General features: G+C 38.1%; 1 protein-coding gene across 10 annotated transcripts in view; it reads right to left on the reverse strand.

Annotated features, from left to right (window-relative positions):
• The window catches only part of Dmd (dystrophin), a 2,365,055-nt gene that overhangs the window by 106,447 nt on the left and 2,235,344 nt on the right, over nt 1-23,264 (reverse strand). For all 10 annotated transcript variants that reach the window (XM_060376797.1, XM_060376795.1, XM_060376794.1 and 7 more), the window contains 3 exons: nt 20,199-20,400; nt 19,271-19,356; nt 15,905-16,062 (listed from right to left, as the gene is read on the reverse strand). In XM_060376797.1, the coding sequence (XP_060232780.1) occupies nt 15,905-16,062; nt 19,271-19,356; nt 20,199-20,400 (446 nt within the window). The remainder of the gene's footprint in view (nt 1-15,904; nt 16,063-19,270; nt 19,357-20,198; nt 20,401-23,264) is intronic.

Genomic DNA, 23,264 nt, shown 5'->3' on the forward strand with positions numbered 1-23,264 from the left:
CCCAAGCAAGTGGGCAAACATGGGAAGGATTTTCTTAATTGGATCAATTGAAGTGAGAAAAATCACCCTAAATCTGTGGCACACTTTCTGGTAGCAGACCACAGTAAGAAACAAAAAACAAACAACAACAACAACAACAAAAACCATGCAAGAAGAAAGCTTTTGTTTTTTGCCTGCTTGCCCTAACATTTGTTGGATTGTTCAGCTTTCCTGGTACTGACATTACTTCACTGGCATAAAAATTTACTGGTTGGCTACCCAGAGGCTATTTAAGCTGTGGGCTGGCTTTCCCCAGGGTCAGATGATTGTTCAAGGTTCCTGAATAAACTGCATTGAAAAAAAAAAAAAAAAAGAAAAAAAATTTACTTGTTCAGGATTAGAAAGTATACTGAATAGCAGCTGAGACATCCAGCCTAACGGACTGAACAACTACTGGACTCTTGAACTTTCCTTGACAGACAGCCGTTGTTGACAACAGCCACTGCAATAAAACACATATTTATATATATGTATATACATATATATACATATGTACATATATGTGTATATATATATATTATATATATTACGTATATGTTATAAATTATAACACAAATTTCTTGATTGGACCTTAAATGTAAAAAGCTAGATGTAAGGAAAACTTGGAACAAAAGAATATTTTCAATACTGATGTTGTTGGAAGAACTACTAAATTGACTTAAATTGTGTAAATGGAAGCAAGCTTACCACTTATGTATCCAGTGATAAACATGAAACAAGATAAAACTGTTAAGCAGTAAACTCATGCTGACTTGAGGGCAAGTATGTGTAGTCAAATATTGAGGTTTATGTTGTGATGCCTATGCCTACAAAGTATGTCTACGCATGTGCATGCTCACATACAGCATACAGAGAAGATACTGAGAGTAGGACATATGTATACAGCAAAAACTATTGGTTAGAAGGAATGCATAGGTTAAATGTTCATTATTTAATTGTTGACTATTTGTGATTGAAATGTTTCTAAAATAAAATAATGTCTGGTGACAATAATTTCTCTCAAGTCATTCCTTCATAAGGAAGGGCAAGGTAGGAATGGGTAAAAGAATCTTTAACAAGCATAAGGAGGGAGTTCAAATGGCCTTAACATAAATGACAAAAAATGGGAAAATCTCAAGACCTCAGAAACCAGAAACCTAACACAAAACTCACTTTATATTCTCTCATCAAGTTCCCTAAAAAACCCTCCTTTGCACAGTCTGGATGTGCTTTTCTGGGATTCTAAATGTGAATTTCCAGCCATAAAAATGATTTCTTCCACATCTACAGAGTTTTTATCTTGTTTGATGTAGAGATTGAAAGGTCAAGACTTATCCTGAAACAAGAAGTAAAAGGCTTCCCATAACTGCTGTCTTGGGTAGAAATCAAGTATTTCATTTAAAGTTGGGAAGATAATGAGCATGTAGGAGGTCAGGAGTCACTACTGACAGTTAATCAGGACTCTGAATCAGCCATTAAAGATAAAATTCAGCCCAAATAATAACATATGGTAATTATCCATTCTTCACTTACAAGTTCAAGGACATCTTGAACATGTGTTCACGTGCTCTCCACTCCACTGACTAATACACCAAATTAATATCCTAGCCTTAGAGAACATGAACACAATCTAAAGGCTATGTAAATCCTTTCATATACTCAGTGTTAAAAGTTTATGATAGACAGTTCCTACTTAGGAGGAAGTTTTAAACATTTGGAGAAGTGCTCATCTAACCCTGATGTTCAGGAACATACTTTATCAAGTATAGAGCAGGATACTTTATGTAATTGTATAACTTATAAAGCTAACTCTTCCATTGCTGCTCCCTCTGCTTACTTAAAAGCAACTTGAGGAAAAAACAAAATTAAAGAAATAAAATGCAAACCTGCAGTTATCATAGACTGGGAATGAGCATGATGACAATGAAGCAAGAGGAATTTTAGAACTGTTCAACATGACTTTATGTATCTGTCTAAACTCAGAACTGAACACCACATAGTAAATGTTACTATGAAATGTAACTTAACAGAAAGAAAGAAAGAAAGAAAGAAAGAAAGAAAGAAAGAAAGAAAGAAAGAAAGAAAGAAAGAAAGAAAAGACAAGCCAGGCAGCCTTTAATCCCAATACTTGGCAGGCCAGCAGATCTCTACGAGTTCGAGGGCAACATGGTCTACAGATCAATTTCTAGGACAGCCAAGGCTACACAGAAAAACCCTGTCTCGAGAAACAAACAAAGAAGTGCAAGACAAAAATTTACGTGTGTGATATGTACACACTGTGTGTGCAGCGGCTTTGTATGTGCATGGATAGGCCAGAAGAGAACTTCAGGAGTCCTGCTCTATCACTTTTAACCTTATTCTTCTGAGACAGGGTATTTCAGTAATGCGTTGGCTAAATGAATCTAATGCTTGACTGGCAGTTGGGTAGAAAATCCTGGAAATATTCCTATTGCCATAAACCCTCAGCTGAGTTTACAGACACATGTAGCTATGGCCACCTTTTACATGGCTGCTTGGGAAACAAACTCAGGCCCTAATGTTTTCACAAGAATTCATAGTCACTGAACCATTTCCCCAGCCCAGAAATCTTTTGTTTTTAATTTTTTATTTAACTTTTATTAATTACACTTTATTCATTTTGTATCCCCCCCATAAGCCCCTCCCTCCTCCCCTCCCGATTCTACCCTCCCTCCCCTTTCTGCATGCATACCCCTTCCCAAGTCCACTGATAGGGGAGGTCCTCTTCTCCTTCTTTCTGATCTTAGTCTATCAGTTCTCAACAGAAGTGGCTGCATTGTCATCTTCTGTGGCCTGGTAAGGCTGCTCCCCCCTCAGGGGGAGGTGATCAAAGAGCAGGCCAATCAGATTATGTCAGAGGCAGTCCCTCTTCCCATTACTATGTAACCCACTTGGATACTGAACTGCCATGGGCTACATCTATGCAGGGGTTCTAGGTTATCTCCATGAATAGTCCTTGGTTGGAGTATGAGTCTCTGGGAAGTTCCCTGTGTTCAAATTTTCTTGTTCTGTTGCTCTCCTTGTGGAGTTCCTGTCCTCTCCAGCTCTTGGTATTTCCCACTTCTTACATAAAATTCCATTCATTCTGCCCGACAGTTGGCCATCAAGCTCAGCATCTGCTTTGATAGTCTGTAGGGCAGAGGCTTTCAGAGGCCCTCTGTGGCAGGTTCCTAGGTTGTTTCCTGTTTTCTTCTTCTGGCTTTCAGAGGCCCTCTGTAGCAGGTTGTTTCCTAGGTTCCTAGGTTGTTTCCTGTTTTCTTCTTCTTCTGATGTCCATCCTCTTTGCCTTTCAGGATGGGTATTGAGCATCTTAGTTAGGGTCCTCTCTTTTGCTTAGTTTCTTTAGATGTACAGATTTTAGCGGGTTTATCCTCTGTTGTATGTTTATATGAGTGAGTATATACCATGTGTGTCTTTTTGCTTCTGAGACAACTCACTCAGGATGATCCTTTCCAGGTCCCACCATTTACCTGCAAATTTCATGATTTCCTTATTTTTCATTGCTGAGTAATACTCCATTGTATAGATGTACCACAGTTTCTGCATCCATTCTTCAGTTGAGGGGCATCTGGGCTGTTTCCAGCTTCTGGATATTACAATTAAAGCTGCTACAAACATGATTGAGCAAATGTCCTTTTTGTGTAATTGAGCCTCTTTTGGATATATGCCTAGGAGTGGTATGACTGGATCTTGAGGAAGAGCTATTCCTAGTTGTCTGAGAAAGCACCAGATTGATTTCCAGAATGGTTGTACAAGTTTACATTCCCACCAGCAGTGGAGGAGGGTTCCCCTTCTCCACAACCTCTCCAACATGTATTGTCACTTGAGTTTTTCATCTTGGCCATTCTGATGGGTGTAAGGTGAAATCTCAGGGTTGTTTTGATTTGCATTTCCCTAATGGCTAAGGAAGTTGAGCATTTCTTTAAATGCTTCTCTGCCATTTGATATTCCTCTATGGAGAGTTATCTGTTTAGCTCTGTTCCCCATTTTTTAAGTGGATTACTTGGTTTGCTGCTTTTCAGCTTCATTAGTTCTTTTTATATACTGGATATGAGTTCTCTGTCAGATTTTAAAATATTATAAAATATTATCAAGGGGCTGCCTCAACGGCTCAGCAGTTAAAGGAACTTGCTTGCCCAGCATCCTAAGGAACTGAGTTTTATCCTTAAAACTTACATGATGAACAAAGAGAACCAGCGTATGTATCAGCTAGTGTGTGCTTGCATGAACAAGTGTGTATATGTCTGTATCACACACACCACAAGTAAGTATATGTTTAATTTTTTCAACTGTATTTCCAGTACATTAAGAGCTATCTAGTGAAATCTTGTGTAAAAACAATCCAAATGTAAATGAAATAAAAACATGTAGCTATCAGATGAATAAGCCAAGATATACAGAAGACATTGGAGTTTTATACTTTTTTTCATCTTAAATACTCTATAGGAAAAGAACTTTCAATTAAATAAAACTTAGTAGTTAATACTGGGGGAAAAGAGGGTGATAAATGTTGAACTTATTAATTTTTTTGTTTCCTTGGTTGTAGAGGGTGTTTATCACAAATTAGCACAAATGATGAACTGATAAGAACAGCAATCCAAAATAGTCATCCAATAAAAGTATTTAAAGCAAAAAGGGGGGCACTGATTTTCAAGCATGTGGCTTTGAGTTCATCCCTAGTACCACAGCAAAAGAAGTAAATAAATGATTAATAAACTTGTTTATGTCTTTCTTTTTCCCACTCTCATTCATAGAAAAACTGAGTTGGAGATGCTAACTCATGATAAAACCTACCCTCCACATATGAGTATGCATCCCTCTGTCCAAAGGGGGTTAAAGAACAATCTGTATAGTACCCAAAAAAAGCTTCTGAAAACTGGGAATTTTTTTTACATCTGCATACAAACAATCTTAAGAGTTTCAAACTGAATCCACAGATACTTTATTACATCTATAGTGAACTGTTCATCTTGAAACGATATTCCCATGTCATGAGACATGTAAGGTAATCATAGGTATTGATTAGCATAGCATGTGTCTACAACAACTAAGTAATTTACTCCTGATGGCCCATTTAATCCTCAAAATAACACCAAAGTGTCAGGAGTCAGGGAAGGTAAGAAATATCCCTGTACAAACTTCACCCACAGCAGAGCTGAAATTTCACATTTCAATAGACAAACTTTATTGTTTAAATACATAATTACTCTGACAATCACAACCCCAAAGATCCTTGTGTTAATTCATAGGAGATGCCACTAGCTTGCCTTCAGGATCCTAGCAACATCATGTCATTAACTGCCACACTGTGTGCCAGATAAAAGGATCCTTCTGCCACCCCAGCTCGCTTCAGCCCAGCTCACTCGATCTCTCTGTTCTCCCATTGTCCCCATGCTCTCTGTCTTTCCCCCTCTCTGTCATCGGTGCCACCTTTCTTGCCCCCGCTTTCCCATAACAAATAGCTTTTATACCAGATCTGTTGCATGGCATGTAATCCCTCAGGGGATATAGCTTGGCACGGGGCCTCCATGGTGCCCCCGGGCCCCCATAAAGTTTGTACATAAAGATCTACTTGAGATAGTCATAGTCCTCAAACACCTCTCTGCAGAATATGACATAATAGGTCATAACACTGCATTTTATGTTTAGAGTGGATAAAGACAAAGATTGTTTAACTTAGATACGGTAACCCTCAAGCCTATCAGAGACCTACTGAATATGGCACTTAATATGCTTAAACTTATTATGACAGACAGAGACTCCAAAATCCTAACAATAACTCCCCAAGATCTCCAAAAAATATGGGTGCAACAACTAGGACTGTACTTGGACTATGGTACACTAACTATTGGGCCGACTGCCCTAACGCCTTGCTCCCTTCTAGATGTATGTCTACTGTCCTCTTCAATAGTGCAGATTTCAGTACCGATCACAAACAATGGTAATGCTAACTTATCTCTTTTGTAAACTTAAAAAAGATTCTTGTAAGCTCCAGGAAACTGAGATTCTCTTTCACTGGTCAAATGGACTCCAGATAATTACTGTCAAACAACAGCCTAAGTTTCCCACCTATTTCTTATTTCAGAGGATAGGAGTCTTCCTCCTTTCCCTAGGGGTTTCGGGGCTCCACTCCTTCAAACTACCAAGACCATAGTCCTAAAATTCTCAAATGTATATTCTGCCCATAGTATGTATAAATGGTCCAGTGTCCTGACAGGTTCAGATGTTTCTTCAAGAGCTGCATCCAGAACTCAGTTGCTCTGTCCTAATCTCATAGACTGCTTCAGCAGGATCTGTACTTCCTTAGCAACAGATGGTCTCACAGATCATGGACAGCAAGTAGGACAGCCTGCTCTTCCTGGACATGGCCAACATTCCAGCATTTTTCCCTGCCCCTCTCCTAATATTGATGCCCCAATGTGAGCAGGAAGCAATAATAGACAAATAAGCCATCACTTATTCATTTATTATCAACAAAATGCTGGTATGTTGCTCTTCAGACATGGGACAAGTAGCTCCAGGTTCTCTCAGCATTGCTTGGTTCATTGCTGCAGAGTATGGCTGGTTTATCCTGCCCTCTACCATGAACTTTTCAGTCCAGGGTCAGGGGCTTCCACTCCCCTCCTCCTTCACTACACAATCATGCATGAGAAGCAGTACAAATAACACAACATCCTCATTCCTCCCTACGGCCCCTCCCTAGTTCCTCAGTTTTTAATTAAACAAAAAGGGAGGAATGTTAGTTCTCAGGTGATCCAACTAGCCTGCCTTCAGAGTTCAAGCAACACTTTATGTCATCACCTGCCACCACCAGGTGTGTGCCAGATAAAAGGATCTGCCACTTCAGCTTACTTCACCCCAGTGCGCTCATTTCTCCGTTCTCCCTTTGTCCCCATGTATTCTCTCTCTCTATCTCTCTCTCTTCCTCTTTTTCTCTCTCTCTGTCATGGGCACCCCCTCTCCCTATTTCCCACAATTAACCGCCTTTATACCAGATCTCTTGTGTGGCATGTAATCCCTTAGGTTGTACACCTTGGCACAGGCACACCGTGGTGACCTGCTGCCCCGTTACATACCTTACATGTTTTTTTAACATGTGAGATACGTAGACATACTTGTTTTCAACAATTGAGGCTGTAATTTATTCTCATTTCTATATTTTTCTACATTATAGAAACTATACATGATATTCATACTGTGATATGAATATAAAATTCAGAAGATAGATGAAACAGTAATGCATTCATTTTCAATGTATAAAGGCAGCAGGAGGCAGAAAACAGATGTAGAATGAACAGATTTTGACACTCTAGCATTTGTAGTTGAAGCATACTAAATATAAAGTTGGTGTACTAAAGTCTATTTAAATAATAAACTCATTAAAATGTTTGCAAAAGAGAATACTACAAAGGCCATCATAGTGGAGGAGGGAAGCACCTCTCAGAGTAGTGCTAAATGCTAATTGCTAGTATATGACTCTTTTCTGAAGTCATTGAAGAGTTCTGTAACAAAAAGCAACATTTGGTTTTACTTAAAAACAGACAAGGCACAAAGCAATGGATAAGAACATATTTTAAAATTAGTTATATATAGATGACTGCCTATGGATATGTGTATGTGAGTGCAGATGCCAGCGTAATCCAGAAGAGAATGTCAGATCCCCTGGTACAGGCAGTTGTGGACTACAAACTTATCTTGAATCAACTGTTTCAATACCTACAAACATGATTTCTTTTTTACTAATTTGTGTGTTGGGGGGTTAGTAAACAACAAGACGTGCAATGTGGAATTAGGTAACAATTTTGTGGAATCAGTTCCCTCCTTTCACCTTTATGTGGGTTCCTAGGCTTCAACTCAGGCTTTTGACTGCTAGGCTTTTGTGATAAATGCATTTGCTCACTGGCCCTCGACGTTGTGTTTTGAGATTTGCCTCTCACTGAACCTGGAGCTCACCAGTTCAGCAATGCTGTCTTGCAAGCAAGCTCAAGGCATTTACCTTTCTCTACCTCTCTGACATTGGGGTTACAGGCACATGCTGCCACACCTGGACTCTTACATGTGTGTAAGGATTCCAAACTCAAGATCTCTATGCTTGCAGAGCACGTACTTTATCAACTAAGCTATCTCCCCAGACTCCTATTTGTTGTTTTTTAGAAGGTATGTACCCCAGGATGGCCTTTAACTCACTGTGTCGCCCAGGGTAGCTTCAAAATTGGATAGATTCTTATTCTTTAGCCTCCTACATAAAGGGATTATATTTGTGTGCTGTCATACAGGCCTTAAACTTATCTTTAAATTGTCAGGTTTTTAAAAGATCTGATGGGTAACTTCCTTTTCATCTTTTTAAGCAGATGGTGGGGATATATAGAACTGAGGAAACTTTTTGAAGATTACCCGTAGAGCTTGGCGCACAAAAATTTACTTCTATCCCTACCAAAAGTGGACCATGAAGGAGAAGTTTCCGTAACTTTTTAACTGTATTATCACAGGAAAAAGTAAGTTTTCTATGTAGTGACAAGAAACAAAGAAAGCAGAAGAATTACTGTTTAAAGTCAATACCTGAAGTGCAACTGAATCGATAAAACAAACAAGCACTTCACTGCTTCCTTATGCTAGAAGAAATAGCAAACTCTGAGCACAGCTTGCTGAAGGAGCAAGCCTAGCCAGTTACCAAGGTCTTACACTTCAAACAGAGGGCAGAGGGTGTTTTCACTGCTGCTATCTTTCTCTGTGGCAAACATTGTATTTTCATGCCATTGGCACAGTGAAAGGCAAGGTGACCACCAGAGCACCTGATGGAGGAAAAGCATGACAGAGCCAGGACAGATGGAAAATGATTACAAGTTAAGAATTTCCCAGTAAGATTAGCCTTATCTGAGACCATTTTATTCTAAACATCCATCAATACTTGACCTTACCCCCATCCCAAGTCTTCTTGTCTGTCTTGTTTAACTATACATCACCTATTTTTCTACCCAGAACCCAAAACAAATGTAATGAAATGTTTGTTGTTTGTGTCCTTGAGAGCAGGCTAGAAAAAGTTGTCAGGAAGAACATATTTTAGGAAGAGGTGGAAGATAAAGATGAGAATTAACTATTCGACCAGTTGAGGGAGGCTAAAGGTACACATTGGTTGTTCAAACATAAAACGAAAAACCTCCAAATTCTGCCCATTGTACTTTCCTCAAAGGAAAGTAAATTCATTTGAATGAAGGCAAAAATTTCTAAGTAACAATAGTAATAACATTGCTTATAATCATGCTAAATATAGTGAGGTGTGACTGTTCTAAGGAAGCAAAAGCAATGTTTCAAAACAATGGCTTTGGGATTACGTTAAGAAAGACCTGAGGACTAAAATAAAGAAGCTAAGATTTATCCAGCAGAAAATGGAAAGAAATCGGAGACTTTTAAGAGTAGTTGTCATGTGGCAATACTTTTCTCTGAAATAAATAAAAAGACATTCAGATCAAAGAAAGCCATTATATTATGCACTTAGGAGTCCTAATGTAACAATGCAATGGTGTACACATGCAATGAGCAGGTTAAGAAACAAGATAATGATGGCGATGAAAAAAAGTACTTTATTCATTCATTTCTTTCTCATTTTTTTTTCAAATTATAAATCCACAAAGAACGAAATTAAAAGAAAAGAAAAAAAAAGCATGGATCAAATAAAAAGTCATTTGTTAACACTGGGTATCTATTGGTCTATTTCTTCTCAATCTAACAAAAGAGGTTTCCAGGAGCTCGCCAGCCAGCACAGAAACATTTAATCAATATGCAAGATGGACTGATTTCAAATGCTGATGCTGAAAGGAGTGCTGCTAGTACAAAGATGGCAAATAAGCAAGAGGTAGAGTACTGAAGAACAGGCAGAAAAGGAAGAGGAGGAAGAGACTGGCCCCCTTATCAGGAACAGCAGAACTTTAGCTCAACAGACCCCTATCTTGACAACCAAATCCAAGTAGAGAAGCTACAGTAAGAACGGTAATATCGGTCCAAAGTCACTACACAGAGGTGAAGGGAGTGCTGCAACAAGGAGTACCATACAACTGAGACATCTGTCAACAGCTTTATAATACAATCTTAACTCTTAACTTCAGATACAACACATAGGTACACATATATGAACATGTATGCATGCACTTCAAAGCTTGAAATCAAAAAGTAGAATTTTACTAAAAGAAAACAGGTATAAGAGTAAAATGTATAGCACTGAATGTTATTGTATAAGTGAATTTTAGATGAAGATATCAGAAGATCGAAAGATCTCCCATGCTCATGGCTTGGCAGGGTTAACATAGTGAAAATGGCCATCTTGCCAAAAGCAATCTACACATTCAATGCAATTCCCATCAAATAACCAACACAATTCTTTACAGACCTGGAAAAAAATTCTCAAATTCATACAGAATAACAAGAAACCCAGTCTACAGATTTAACCCAATTCCCATCAAAATACCAACTCAATTCTTTACAGACCTTGAAAAAATGATTCTCAGCTTCATATGGAGAAACAAAAAAAGCAGAATCTCCAAAACCATCCTGTACAACAACAGATCATCTGGAGGTATCTCCATCCCCAATCTCAAGCTGTACTACAGAGCAATAGTAATAAAAACTGCATGGTATTGGCATAGAAACAGAAAGGAGAATCAATGGAACCTAATAGACGTCCCAGAAATAAACCCACACACCTATGAATACTTGACTTTTGACAACAGCCAAAACCATTCAATGAAAAAAGAGCATTTTTAAAAAATGGCGCTGGTCCGACTGGATGTTTACATGCAGAAAAATGAAAATATATCATATTTATCATCCTACACAAAACTAAAGTCCAAGTGGATCAAAGGCCTCAACATAAAACCAGATACTCTAAATCGGTTAGAAGAAAAAGTGGGGAACAGCCTAGAACTCATTAGCACAGGAGACAACTTCCTGAACAGAACACCAACAGCACAGGCTCTAAGAGCAACAATCAATAAATGGGACCTCATGAAGCTGAAAAGCTTCTGTAAAGCAAAGGAAACCATCATCAAAACAAAATGACTGCCTACAGATTGGGAAAGAAAATTCACCAAACCTTTATCTGACAGAGGGCTAATATCCAGGGCTAACATATAAAGAGCTAAAGAAGCTGAAGAGCAACAAACCAAGCAATGCAATTAAAACATGGGGAACAGAGCTAAACAGAGAATTCTCCATAGACAAATATTGAATGACAGTTTTCTTTAAGTGTTTCTACACGTAAATGCTCAACCTCGTTAGCCATTAGGGAAATGCAAACCAAAACGACCCTGAGATTTCACCTTACACCCATCAGAATGTCCAAGATGAAAAACTCAAGTAACAACACATGCTGGAGAGGTTGTGGAGAAAGGGAAACCCTCCTCCATTGCTGGTGGGAATGTAAACTGGTACAACTACTTTGGAAGTCAATCTGGTGCTTACTCAGACAATTAGGAATAATGCTTCCTCAAGACCCCGCTATACCACTGCTAGGTATATACCCAAAATTTGCTCAATTATACAACAAGGACATTTACTCAACCATGTTTGTAGTAGCTTTATTTGTAATAGCTAGATCCTGGAAACAACCCAGATGTCCATTAACGGAGGAATGGATACAGAAATTGTGGTATTTTTACACAATGGAATACTACTAAGCAATCAAAAATGAGGAAATCATGAAATTTGCAGGCAAATGGTGGGATCTAGAAAAGATCATTCTGAGTGAAGTATCCCAGAAGGAGAAAGACAAACGTGGTATATACTCGCTTATATAGACCTACAAAATATGATAAACATAAGGAAGTCTATACACCTAAAAACGATAAACAAGAAAGCAGACACAAGGTAAGATGATCAATCCTCACTTAGAAAGACAAATGGGATGTTCATTGGACTTATGACAGGAGTCTTCCGCAGAAGGCATCTGAAAGACTCTAGGTTACTTAGCAACATTTCAAAATGGATACTAAGACCCATAACCAAACCTTTGGCAGAAGGGGAGGTAGTATGACGTGGAAAGGATAAGAGCTCCACAAGAACCAAATACATCTGGGCACAGAGGTTTTTTCTGAAACTGTTTCTCCAACCAAGGACCATGTATGGATATAACCTAGAACCTTTGCTCAGACAAAGCTTGTGGTAGCTCAGTAACCAATAGGTTTCCCATAGTAAGGGGAACAGGGACTATTTCTGACAGAAACTCAATGGCAGCCTCTTTGACCTCCCCACCCGCCAAGGGAGGAGCAGTCCTGCTAGGCCACAGAGGAGGTCTTTACAGCCAGTCCTGAAGATCCCTGATGAAACAGGGTCAGATGAATGTAAAGGAGGTCCTCCCCAATCCATGGACTTCGAAAGGGGCAAGGAGGAGATGAGGGAGGGAGGGTGAGGTTGGGAGGAAATAAGGGTGTGGGATACAGCTGGGATACAGAATTAATAAATTGTAACTAATAATAATATTAATAATAATAAAAAAAGAAAAGAAGTAAAAAAAAAAGAAACTCAGAATGTATAAAACAATCCTCTACAAAAAATATCTTCTGGAGGTATCTCTATCCCTGATCTCAAGCTGTACTATACAGGAACAGTAATAAAAACTACATGGTATTAGCATAGAAACAGAATGGTGGATCAATGAAATCGAATAGAAGACTGAGAAATAAAACCACACACTTATGGACACCTGATTTTTGACAAAGATATCAAAACCATACAATGGAAAAAAGACAGCATCTTCAACAAATGGTACTGGTCTAACTGGATGTCCACATGCAGAAAAATGCAAATAGATCCATACTTATCACCCTGCAAAAAACTAAAGTCCAAGTGGATCAAAGACCTCAACATAAAACCTAACACACTAAACTTGTTAGAAAAAAACGTGGGGAAGTGCCTTGAACTCATTGGCACAGGAGACAACTTTGTGAGCAGAACACCAAAAGCACAGTCTCTAAAATCAACAATTAATAAATGGGACCTCATGCAACTGAAAAGCTTCTATAAAGCAAAGGACACTGTCATCAGCACAAAACAAAAGCCTAGAGATTGGGAAAGGAGATCTCCACCCACCCTATATTTCAGAGAGGGCTAAGACCCAGAAAATATAAAGAACTCAAGAAGTTAAACAGCAACAAACAAGTAACCCAATTTAAAAGGGGGGGGGGACATAGCTAAGTAGAGAATTTTCAATAGAGAAATACTGAATGGCAGAGAAACAAGTAAAGAAATGCTCAATGTCCTTAGTCATCAGGCAAATGCAAATCAAAACGACCCCGAGATTTCATCTTACACCATTAGAATGCCTAAGATCAAAAACACAAGTGACAACACATGCTGGAGAGGATGTAAAGAAAGGGGAACCCTCCACCATTGCCGGTGAGAATGTAACCTTGTACAAATACTTTTGAAATCAATCTGGCACTTTCTCAGACAATTAGGTATAGTGCTAACTGAAAATCCAATTATACCACTCCTAGGCATATATCCAAAATATGCTTAAGTACACAACAAGGACATTTGTTCAACTATGTTCATATCAGCTTTATTCATAATAACCAGAACTTGGAAACAACCCAAATGTCCCTCAGTTGAGGAATGGATACAGAAATTGTGGTACATTTACACAATGGAAGACTACTCGGCAATTAAAAACAAGGAAATCATGAAATTTGCAGGCAAATGGGGAGAACTAGGAAAAAGAATCCTGAGTGAGGTATCCTAGAAGCAGAAATGCACACATGGTATATACTCATTTATACCATGGACATTAGACATGTAATATAGGATGGTCATACTAAAGTTAGTACCCCTGAAGAACCTAAACATGGAGTACCCTGGGAAAGATGCTCAATCTTCATTCAGAAAGGCAAATGTGATAGACACTGGAAGAAGGTGAAAACAAGGAACAAGACAGAAGCCTACCACAGAGGGCCTCTGAAAGACTCTACCAAACAGGCTATTAAAGCAGATGCTGAGACTCATAGCCAAACTTCAGGCAGAGGGCAAGGAATCTTATGAAAGAAGGGAGAGATAGAAAGACCTGGAAGGTTCTGGAGCTCCACAAGAACAACAGAACCAAAAATATCTGGGCCTATTTGTCTTTTCTGAGACTGATTTTCCAACCAAGTTATCTTCATGAAGATAACCTAGAACCCCTGCACAGATGGAGCCCATGGAAGTTCAGTCTCCAAGAAGGTTCCCTAGTAATGGGAACAGGGACTGTCTCTGACATGAACTCAGTTGCTTGCTCTTTGATCACCTCCTCCTGAGGGCGGAGCAGCCCTACCAGGCCACAGAGGAAGACTCTGAAAGACAGTCCTTATGAGACCTCATAGGTTTGGGTCAGATGGAAGGGGAGGAGTACCTCCCCTATCAGTGTACTGGAGAAGGGGCATAGGAGGAGATGAGGGAAGGTGGGAGGGCAGGATTGAGAGGGGACAAGGGTGGGGCAATAGCTAGGATACAAAGCGAATAAATTGTAATAAATAAAAATTTATATTAAAAAGTTACTAAGAGAAAAAATATCTGGTTGTTAGAGTTCCTTATATGAAAATTAGTAGTATTAATATTCTAGAATAGATTTTACTACAGCAACATGTAAAAAAAAAGTTCATAATGATAGTTTATTCATGCCTTGGAATAGTGAAAAAATGTATTTCTTTACTATATTTTTAAGTAGTCTGCCACCATTTTAGCAAAGTAATTCAAAAAATATACCACTCTCAATATTAAGAGGGCTGATTTTATGCATAGTCAGTCATATTGCCAATTAAATAGTCAAACTGATTTATCATCCAAATAGACCCAGGTTTCTGCCTAGAAAGATGCATAGAATTTTCTCCTACTTTGTGGTTAAAAAAATCAATTTTGTAAACCATAGCCATTGTGAATGGGATTGGAGGGATTGAGAAACATCCCCTAAGAAAAACAGCTTGTAGCATTTAAAGAATACATAAGAATACAGTGAATAATGTGGTCCTTAAAAAATATTATTCCATTAATTCTGGCAGCATTACAACTAGAAAGAATTTTTGAAGAAAAGCCATCTGTTAATATGAATCAAAGCCACAAAAATATTTATATCCTTGAATCTGATCATTATACTCCTGGAAAATTTATCTTAGGGATCAACTTCAAAGAAAAGCAAATGGACTAGGGAGTATTTGTTGGTTAAGTGCTTGCTATGGAAACATGAAGACTTGATTGAGCTCAGAACTCTAGAACCTACAGAAAAGCAGCCATCACAGTGTAATCTCACTGTTTTTGCAATAAAAGAAAAGGCAGAGATAGGAGAATCCCTGAAAGTTGTGGGTCAGATAGTCAGGCACATAGAGTAGCAAAGAGCAAGAGACCCTTCCTGAAGCAAGAAGAAAGGTTAGGACTGATGCTCAATGGTATCCTCTCTGGTATACACATGGCCACATTTATACCTTGAATACACACACACACACACACACACACACACACACACACACACGGGAGCAGTGTTAAGAAAAGTACTAAATATAATAAGATGTTCAATACAGCACTACCTAGCAGTACTACCTACTTTATCAAAAATAGAAACAGCCAACATGTCTGTCACAGCACAGTGCTCAGGTATTGAGAAGCAGCAGCAAAGAATGGAGAGAGAGAATCAGTGAGGCAAAAAGGCAGAATGAACAATCGTGGTAGTGTGCTAAGCAAACAATAGACAGTAGAAATATAGTGCAAGTCTTAAACTTACTATAAGACGGAGAGTTTGCTTTGTGTGTGTATTTGTATGGGTATGGGTATGCTTCTGGGAATGCCTATGTGTAAGGGGTAAAACACTTGTTAAGTCACATTCAAAGGGAAAAAAAAAGCATGAATAACTTACAAATTGGAAGCAGCTCCTGACGCTTGGCTCAATGTTACTGCCCCCAAAGGAGGCAACTTCACCCAACTGTCTTGGGATTTGAATAGAATCATGTAGAAGAAGACCCAGCCTACGCTGGTCACAAAAACCAGTTGAACTTGCCACTTGCTTGAAAAGGTCTATAAAAGAAAGAAGAGAATTATGAAAATCAAAACACTGGAACAAATGGACATAAGCGGAACCTAATGTACAGTTCAATGCGAGTTCTGTTTCTCAGTAATAGCTAATATTCTCAGAGATCCCCATCTTATTATCTTACTTTTTTACTTTTTTATCTTTTTTTTTTTGAGACAGTTTCTTCTTTGTGTGGCTCTGGCTGTCTTGGAACATGCTGTAGACCAGGCTAGCCACAAATGCAATGAGAGTCTCCTGCTCTTGTCTACTGAGTGCTGGAATTAAAGGTGTGCACCACCACAGCCTGCTTTTTATCTTTCTTTTTCTTTTTTTTTTGGGGGGGAGGGGCTGGTGATGGTCTAATGTAACGCAGGCTACCCTTAGACTTGCTATATAGTTGAAGATAGCCTTGAACTTCTTATTCTCCTGGCACCACCTCCTGTGTTCTAAAGTTATAAACATGTGGCTTTTTACAATTCTAGGAACTGAACCCATGGTTTTCTCGATGTTATGCTAGAGGAATTAAAGCTCATACAAGCAAATAATATCTACTTGTATAAATTTAGCTAATTATCATTACCTATATATGAAACATAAAAATTTAAACATACTATAGCCCTGAAAAGAAGGTGAGTTTACATGTATTTTTAAAAATTCATTTCTTTATACGTAGAGTGGGGGACACATATATCATGGCACATGTATGGAAGTGAAAGGAAAACTTGCAGGGGTCAATTCTCTCCTTGTACATTAAGGATCCTGGAGATCAAACTCAGATCACCTGGCATAGGGGTAAGTGCCTTTATCTACTGGCTATCTTGCTGGTTCTACATGTACTTTTAAAAGTTGTGTTTTATTGATTTTTTTTATGTATGGGCGTATTTAGAGCATGTGGAGGTCAGGGAACAACTTACAGCAATTGTTTTTCTCCCTCTACCACAGGGATCCTAGGATGGAATTTACATTATCAGGCTTGGCAGCAAGTATCTTTTACCCACTAAGCCATCTCACCTGCCCCTAAATATATTCCTAACACCTGAATTGGTCAAAGCAAAACACAATCAATTTAGTAGTTACTATGTATATAAGATGTGAATACTATCAGAGAAATTTTATAATCAAGAGCCATATAATTAACAAAAAGCATGTGAGCATCAGATATTAAAAGATGTAGCAAAATTAGGACTTCCTTACAGAGTCATAAGACCATTAAACTTCATTAAGATTAGCATGTATGCTCACAAAGGATGCTGTGCCTATGTGTAATTAGTTCATACTGTGTTATACTATCATTGATTTTCTATGTCTGCCTTACTGTTTTTTACTCTTTGTTTTTGGAAGAAAAGATTTTACTAGGTAGTCAAAGACGGCCTTGAACGTGTAAACATCCAGTGAAGACAGGAAAACAGGCAGAAACCCATGTCTTTTTATAAAAAAAAATAAGCCTAACTTGAAATAATTATAATATTCAAAAAGGAAAAGTGCTCAGAAATAGTTTTATCCAAAATAATTTTAAAGGGTTAAAAAGCATTGTTTCACGTTGGGTGGGGGTTTTATTTTGTTTTATTTAGTTCTTAGAAAAGGAAAATTCGTGTGGGAACTATATAAAACTGAGCACTACCATGTTTTGTGTGTATTATGGTTTACTCTACAAAAAGGAGCACTAGAACAGTATAGCTTTAAAGAAAAGCATTTCTTTTGTCCTGCCTATCTTTACACCCAGCATACCTTTTTCTCTATATATGGCTAGTTCTTAAGAGGAGATCAGAACAGGCTAGATTTGTTTAATTCCTCCTGAAACGATTTCTTACAAGAATTTCAAAGATACCATACACAGTCCTTTACAGTAAAAATAAATGGTGACTTGGTCATTCAAGCTATCAGTCCTTTAACATTTGATTTATGTTTTAGATTTATACTTTTTTAAGTAGATAACAGTAGCGAATCAAAAAAAAATTCTAGAGGGTGCTCAGACAAATGCGATAGACACTGGAAGCAGAAGAAAACAGGGAAGAAGACAGGAGCCTACCATAGACGACCTCTGAAAGACTCTACTGATCGAGGTATCGAAGCAGAGGCTGAAACTCATAGCTAAACTTTGGGCAGAGTGCAGGAAACCTTATGGAAGAAGTGGGAGATAGAAAGACCTGGAGGGGACAGTAGCTCTACAAAGATACCAACAGTCAAAAAACCTGGGCCAGAGGAGGGGACTGCAGAGACCTATACTCCAATCAAGGGCCATGCACGGAGAGGACATAGTGCCTCTTGCTCAGATGAAGCCCATGGCAGCTCAGTTTCCAAGAGGGTTGGTTCCCTAGTAAGGGGATCAAGGGCTATCTCTGACATGAACTCAGTGGCCAGCTCTTTGATCAACCCTCTCTTGGGGGAGCAGCCTTGCCAGGCCACAAAGGAATATGATGTAGCCAGCCCTAACGAGACCTGATAGGCTAAGGTCAAATAGAAGGGAGGAGGTCCTCCCCTATCAGTGGGCTAGGAGAGGGGTATAGGGGAAGAAGAGGGAGGGTGGGTGGAACTGGGAGGAGAAGAAGATGGAGGGCTACAGCCAGGATACAAAATGAAAAAAATTGTAATAATTACTTAATTAGTTAATTAATTAAAATGAATAAAATAGAGCTTTCCTTGGCTCAGTTAATATTCTTCCTTGTGAAAATCTATATAAGGATTCAATAAACTTGAAAAACACAAAAACGAGAAAAAAAATAGCAGGCTAACCATCTCTCCAACAGTAAATGTTGGAAATCATATCACAGAACTGGATCTCTCAGTAAATCTTGCAATAAGATGATTATAAAATAAACCATGTGTTTTGAACATAAATGCCTGATAGTATTCTTTAAGTGGGAATCCAAAAGCATAGGAAATGCAGGGATTAAACCTTCACATTTATTTTCTTGACTTCACAAAGGGGTTAGGAAATCAGACTTTATCCCCTTGGAACATGTTTTATTCAGACACAGTCAATGTAACAAAAAATAATACTGGGATTGGAGAAGCTAATCCTCATTCTCTATTTAAATACCTTCAATTTAATATCTGACAGGAAACAGCACAACCCAAATTTTATGACACTTTAAAAGCAGTTATATCTTATGCAAGAAACCTGCTGTCAAATAATGGAATACAATTTCCCATCTAGAACGAAGGTAATTAGGCAACATCAATAAAAGAATAGAGTTAATACACATGACTTACATCTGTACTTGTCTTCCAAGTGTGCTTTACACAGTGAAATGATGCCAGTTTTAAAAGACAGGACACGGATCCTCCCTGTTCGTCCCCTATTACAATGAATCAAACCAGAAAACAATTACTGTCACACCAATAGAGTGTAGATAACTCCTAGTTAAGGGGCAAAGTTCCTGTATCCAGGAACTCTATAGAACCTTGTTTGATTAAGGTTGTTAAGAATTTTTCTCAGCTCATTTTCTGTCTCCATGACCTACAATGCTATAACTGTTCTCTAACCAACAGAGAGTGATGAATGAAGGTGCCAAAGAGCAGCTCTGTAAAACCTTATTAAAACACAGAACAACAGTCTAGCTTGGTTTCAGGAGCTGAATTTGCTGTGTGTAAGCTTATTTTCATTTTGTGTGACTCATCTACTCACAGTTTTCTACATAACTATATATCTTCTAAGACAATTCTCATAGATAATAGGTGTACCAAAATTTCCAGGAGCACTATCATTCTTGCCAATGAGAGGAATCACTCCAAAACGGATGTAGGAACTCCAAAACACAGGTGAGAAAAGAACCACAGCTACATGACAACTCATTCTATTTGAAAACAAAAAAATGTCTTATCTCAGGTTATGGTTGGATTCTGGCCTGAGAACAGTCGTCATTCCAGCTCTTTTTTTCTCATTGAGGCCGTCTCTCTACATAGATCTGGCTATCCTGAAACTCACTGTGTAGACAAGGCTGGCCTCAAACTCCCAAAGATTCTCTGAATCTGGGATTAAAGGCTGCATTCCAACTCTTACTGCTGGCTTATCAAATGTGTCAAGTCATATGCAGAAATGATTTATCCCACGGAGAAGACCTGCATAGCTTCTAGGACACTACTCTAATGTCAATACTGTCATTACAATGTAACCTATGACCCCTCTTGCCATACGTACGTATCATAAACATTAAGAAGCCAGTTGAGACACATATCCACACACAGAGGGATGTTGACCAAATTGTTGTGCTCTTGCTCCAGACGATCATAAACAGTAGTCAAACAGTTAATGATCTGCAGGATATCCATGGGTTGGTCATTTTGCTTGAGGTTGTGCTGGTCCAAGGCATCACATGCAGCTGACAGGCTCAAAAGATCCACTGCAAAAAACACACAAAAGCAGAAATGACTCAAAACAGAAAACTTCTTTCATTCTTTTTCCTTTGAGAATGCCAATTGAGTTGTTTCCTATCCTTTAGTTATGAACAAACTCAAATTCCACCTTCTTTTAAAAGTGTTCTGTTTTCATCACTCAACTTTTTAAGTTGATCCAGTTTTACCAATATTCACAATCTAAAGTTGCTTTCAGATCTCAGTGGCAGTCAGTGAAAATACAAGCAAAAATACAACAATCCCTTCCCTGGAATATCAGAGAATATTTGAGAGTTAAAAGGACCTGTCTTCTAAGTCAGTTGTCATTTTTAGTTGAGTGAAAAGAAAAAGAAAAAAAAAGGTGTTGCAGTAGAGATTTTGAAGGAGACACTGACACCCCTTTCTCATATTAGTATTAGAGATCAGTGAGATCAATCTGTATAGTTAGGATTGTATAAACTCAGTTTCTGACTATGCATTTATAATCAGTCAGCATTTTTCTCCTTGAAATAAACGTTTCAACATCTCTTTGTTGCCTTAACACCAGGTGAAAAAATAAGCAAATTCACTACAATTTTCTATAGGCAAACTGCATAATCTAGCTAGACTTCAAGCTGAAGGTTGGTTTATTTCTCTTTTTACCTTCAAATTGCATTTTACAATCGAATATTTTGACACTAATAAGACCCTTTAAGGCTAGGGGATATTCCCTCCATCTGAGGTAGTATTTAGTCATATGCCAAAGAATAAAATTAACAAAGACGAACTTTTATCAGCAAATTACTAGCTTTGCTCCCAAATGTTTTGAAAAGATGCTTTTATCTAAAGCAATTTATTAGCGAAATTGAAAATGCAACACTGGTACTTTTTAACCACATGATACACCTAAGCTCTGTTCAGAACTGTCAGTACTTTGAGACAAAGAATCAATGATAATTAAGTGCCTCCTTTGCACACCTAAGGGGAAGATGCATTGCAATTATAAATATAGCTTCAAATGAAATGCACATAAGCCATTTCACTCTGTAAACAGTTTTCCCCAATAATAGAAAAATGTACATTTGAGACTACAATGTTATTTTATTAGTTACTGGTAGTGAGCTTTAATTAAATATTAAGAAAAAGTACCGGCTAATACCTATATAGGTTAATACTTATGCATGACATATTGTCTGTCTTGAAAAACAAAACCGGGATACTCTATGGAGTTCCCCTAGAAACAAGAAGATCTGATAGCAAGGGTAGAGATCATTTTCATTATTTTTCATTTCCATGAGCAAAACTCTGTGTTCCTTTCCCATGGACCAGTTTCACTAAAATATCCTAGACTAATATCCCTCCTACTTGTTTACATATTTTACTTTTCTACGGATAGACCTCATGATAGCACTTATCTCTACTGCAGCCTCTTTTACTATAAGATACAATCAGGTGCTTCTTAATGTCAGAGATAATTTTTGAGAAAAACTTCATTGGGCAGTTTAAATATTGAGTATCACAGAATACAAGTACGCAAATTAGGAAGTATAAGACAATACTGCATATTATGGGATCACTGTTAGTGTCTGTCCCAAACATCTTTATACAATGGTCCATTGTACTCTAAAAAGAAAAAAAAAAAAAGGTCTTTTTATGAAATTTGAGACTGTGTAAACTTGGAAGTAGGAAACTGTCAGACTACAAGACACATCTGAAAGTCAAGTGGGCAAGATAATGAAAAATAAAAAATAAAAATAATAATGCAAGCTGGCAGGAAGCTATACGGAAAGGGAGGCTAAATTGGGACTACATGGAAGGCAGTAAGGAGGCACAGGGACATAGTCCAAGATTTTTATCATCTCTTTTTTCTGCCTCACTTCCTGAGATCACAACTGCTCAAGTGCAGGTCATGGAAAACTTCAGAAATGTAGCATGCCCCACTTTGTTATTGAAATTATGGAGTAAATTTCTTGGATACGTCAATATTCCTAACACATTTCTTTATATATTGAAGGGAGCTATTTAGCTTTTCTGTTATTTTCTTTTTCGTTACTATATGCTTTGTTATAAATATTTTCCTTTTGATCCAAGGATATAAGAACAGTGAGAGTTTTTAAAGTCACATATTATTAAGTGTCTAATGATCCCATGTGATGGTAACAAACAGTCAAATTGCATGAATTTAATTTTATTGGACCTAATGTTGACACAGGTGAATAGGTTGGTAGCATATACAAGAAAAAAAAATACAGTATAAATAGCTCCAGAGAGGAGTGAGAAAATTTTCTCTGAAATAACAGGAGCAGAAGGGGGCAAAGGACAGAAATACTATGCAGTGTTTTCTACTAAAACTGTATGTGGTTAAATACAAGACCAATCCACCACAAAAGACGGAATAACACATTTCCCCAAAGCAAACATAGCAAACAGAAAAACACAACTTCTATTTAAGCAGAGACTATGCAACTAATCAGCAAAGAGCTGAGGAAAGATTTGTGGGCAATTGAAATGTCACAAACACATACACACACTCAATGTTTAGCTCAAGCCTATTAATGAATGGAAATTGTTGGCTGCTGGAAAAAGGAGAGACAGTTTTCTCTGGGTATATCCTTTATAAGTTGACAAGGAAGGAAGGAAAGAAGAAGGGAGGGAAGGAGGGAGGGAGGAAGGGAGGAGGGAGGAGGCAAAGGAAGGAAGGAAGGAAGGAAGGAAGGAAGGAAGGAAGGAAGGAAGGAAGGAAGGAAGGAAGGAAGGAAGGAAGACACAAATAAGTACAAAACACAAAATGTTGCATGGATAGAAAAAGAACGGGTAGACCTGGAAAGATGTGTGAGAAGATAGTAAATATGCTCAAAATAAGTAGAAAACCTGAAACTCTGAAAGAACTATT

The sequence above is a fragment of the Meriones unguiculatus genome, assembly GCF_030254825.1.
Source record: "Meriones unguiculatus strain TT.TT164.6M chromosome X unlocalized genomic scaffold, Bangor_MerUng_6.1 ChrX_unordered_Scaffold_31, whole genome shotgun sequence".
Lineage (NCBI taxonomy): Eukaryota > Metazoa > Chordata > Mammalia > Rodentia > Muridae > Meriones > Meriones unguiculatus.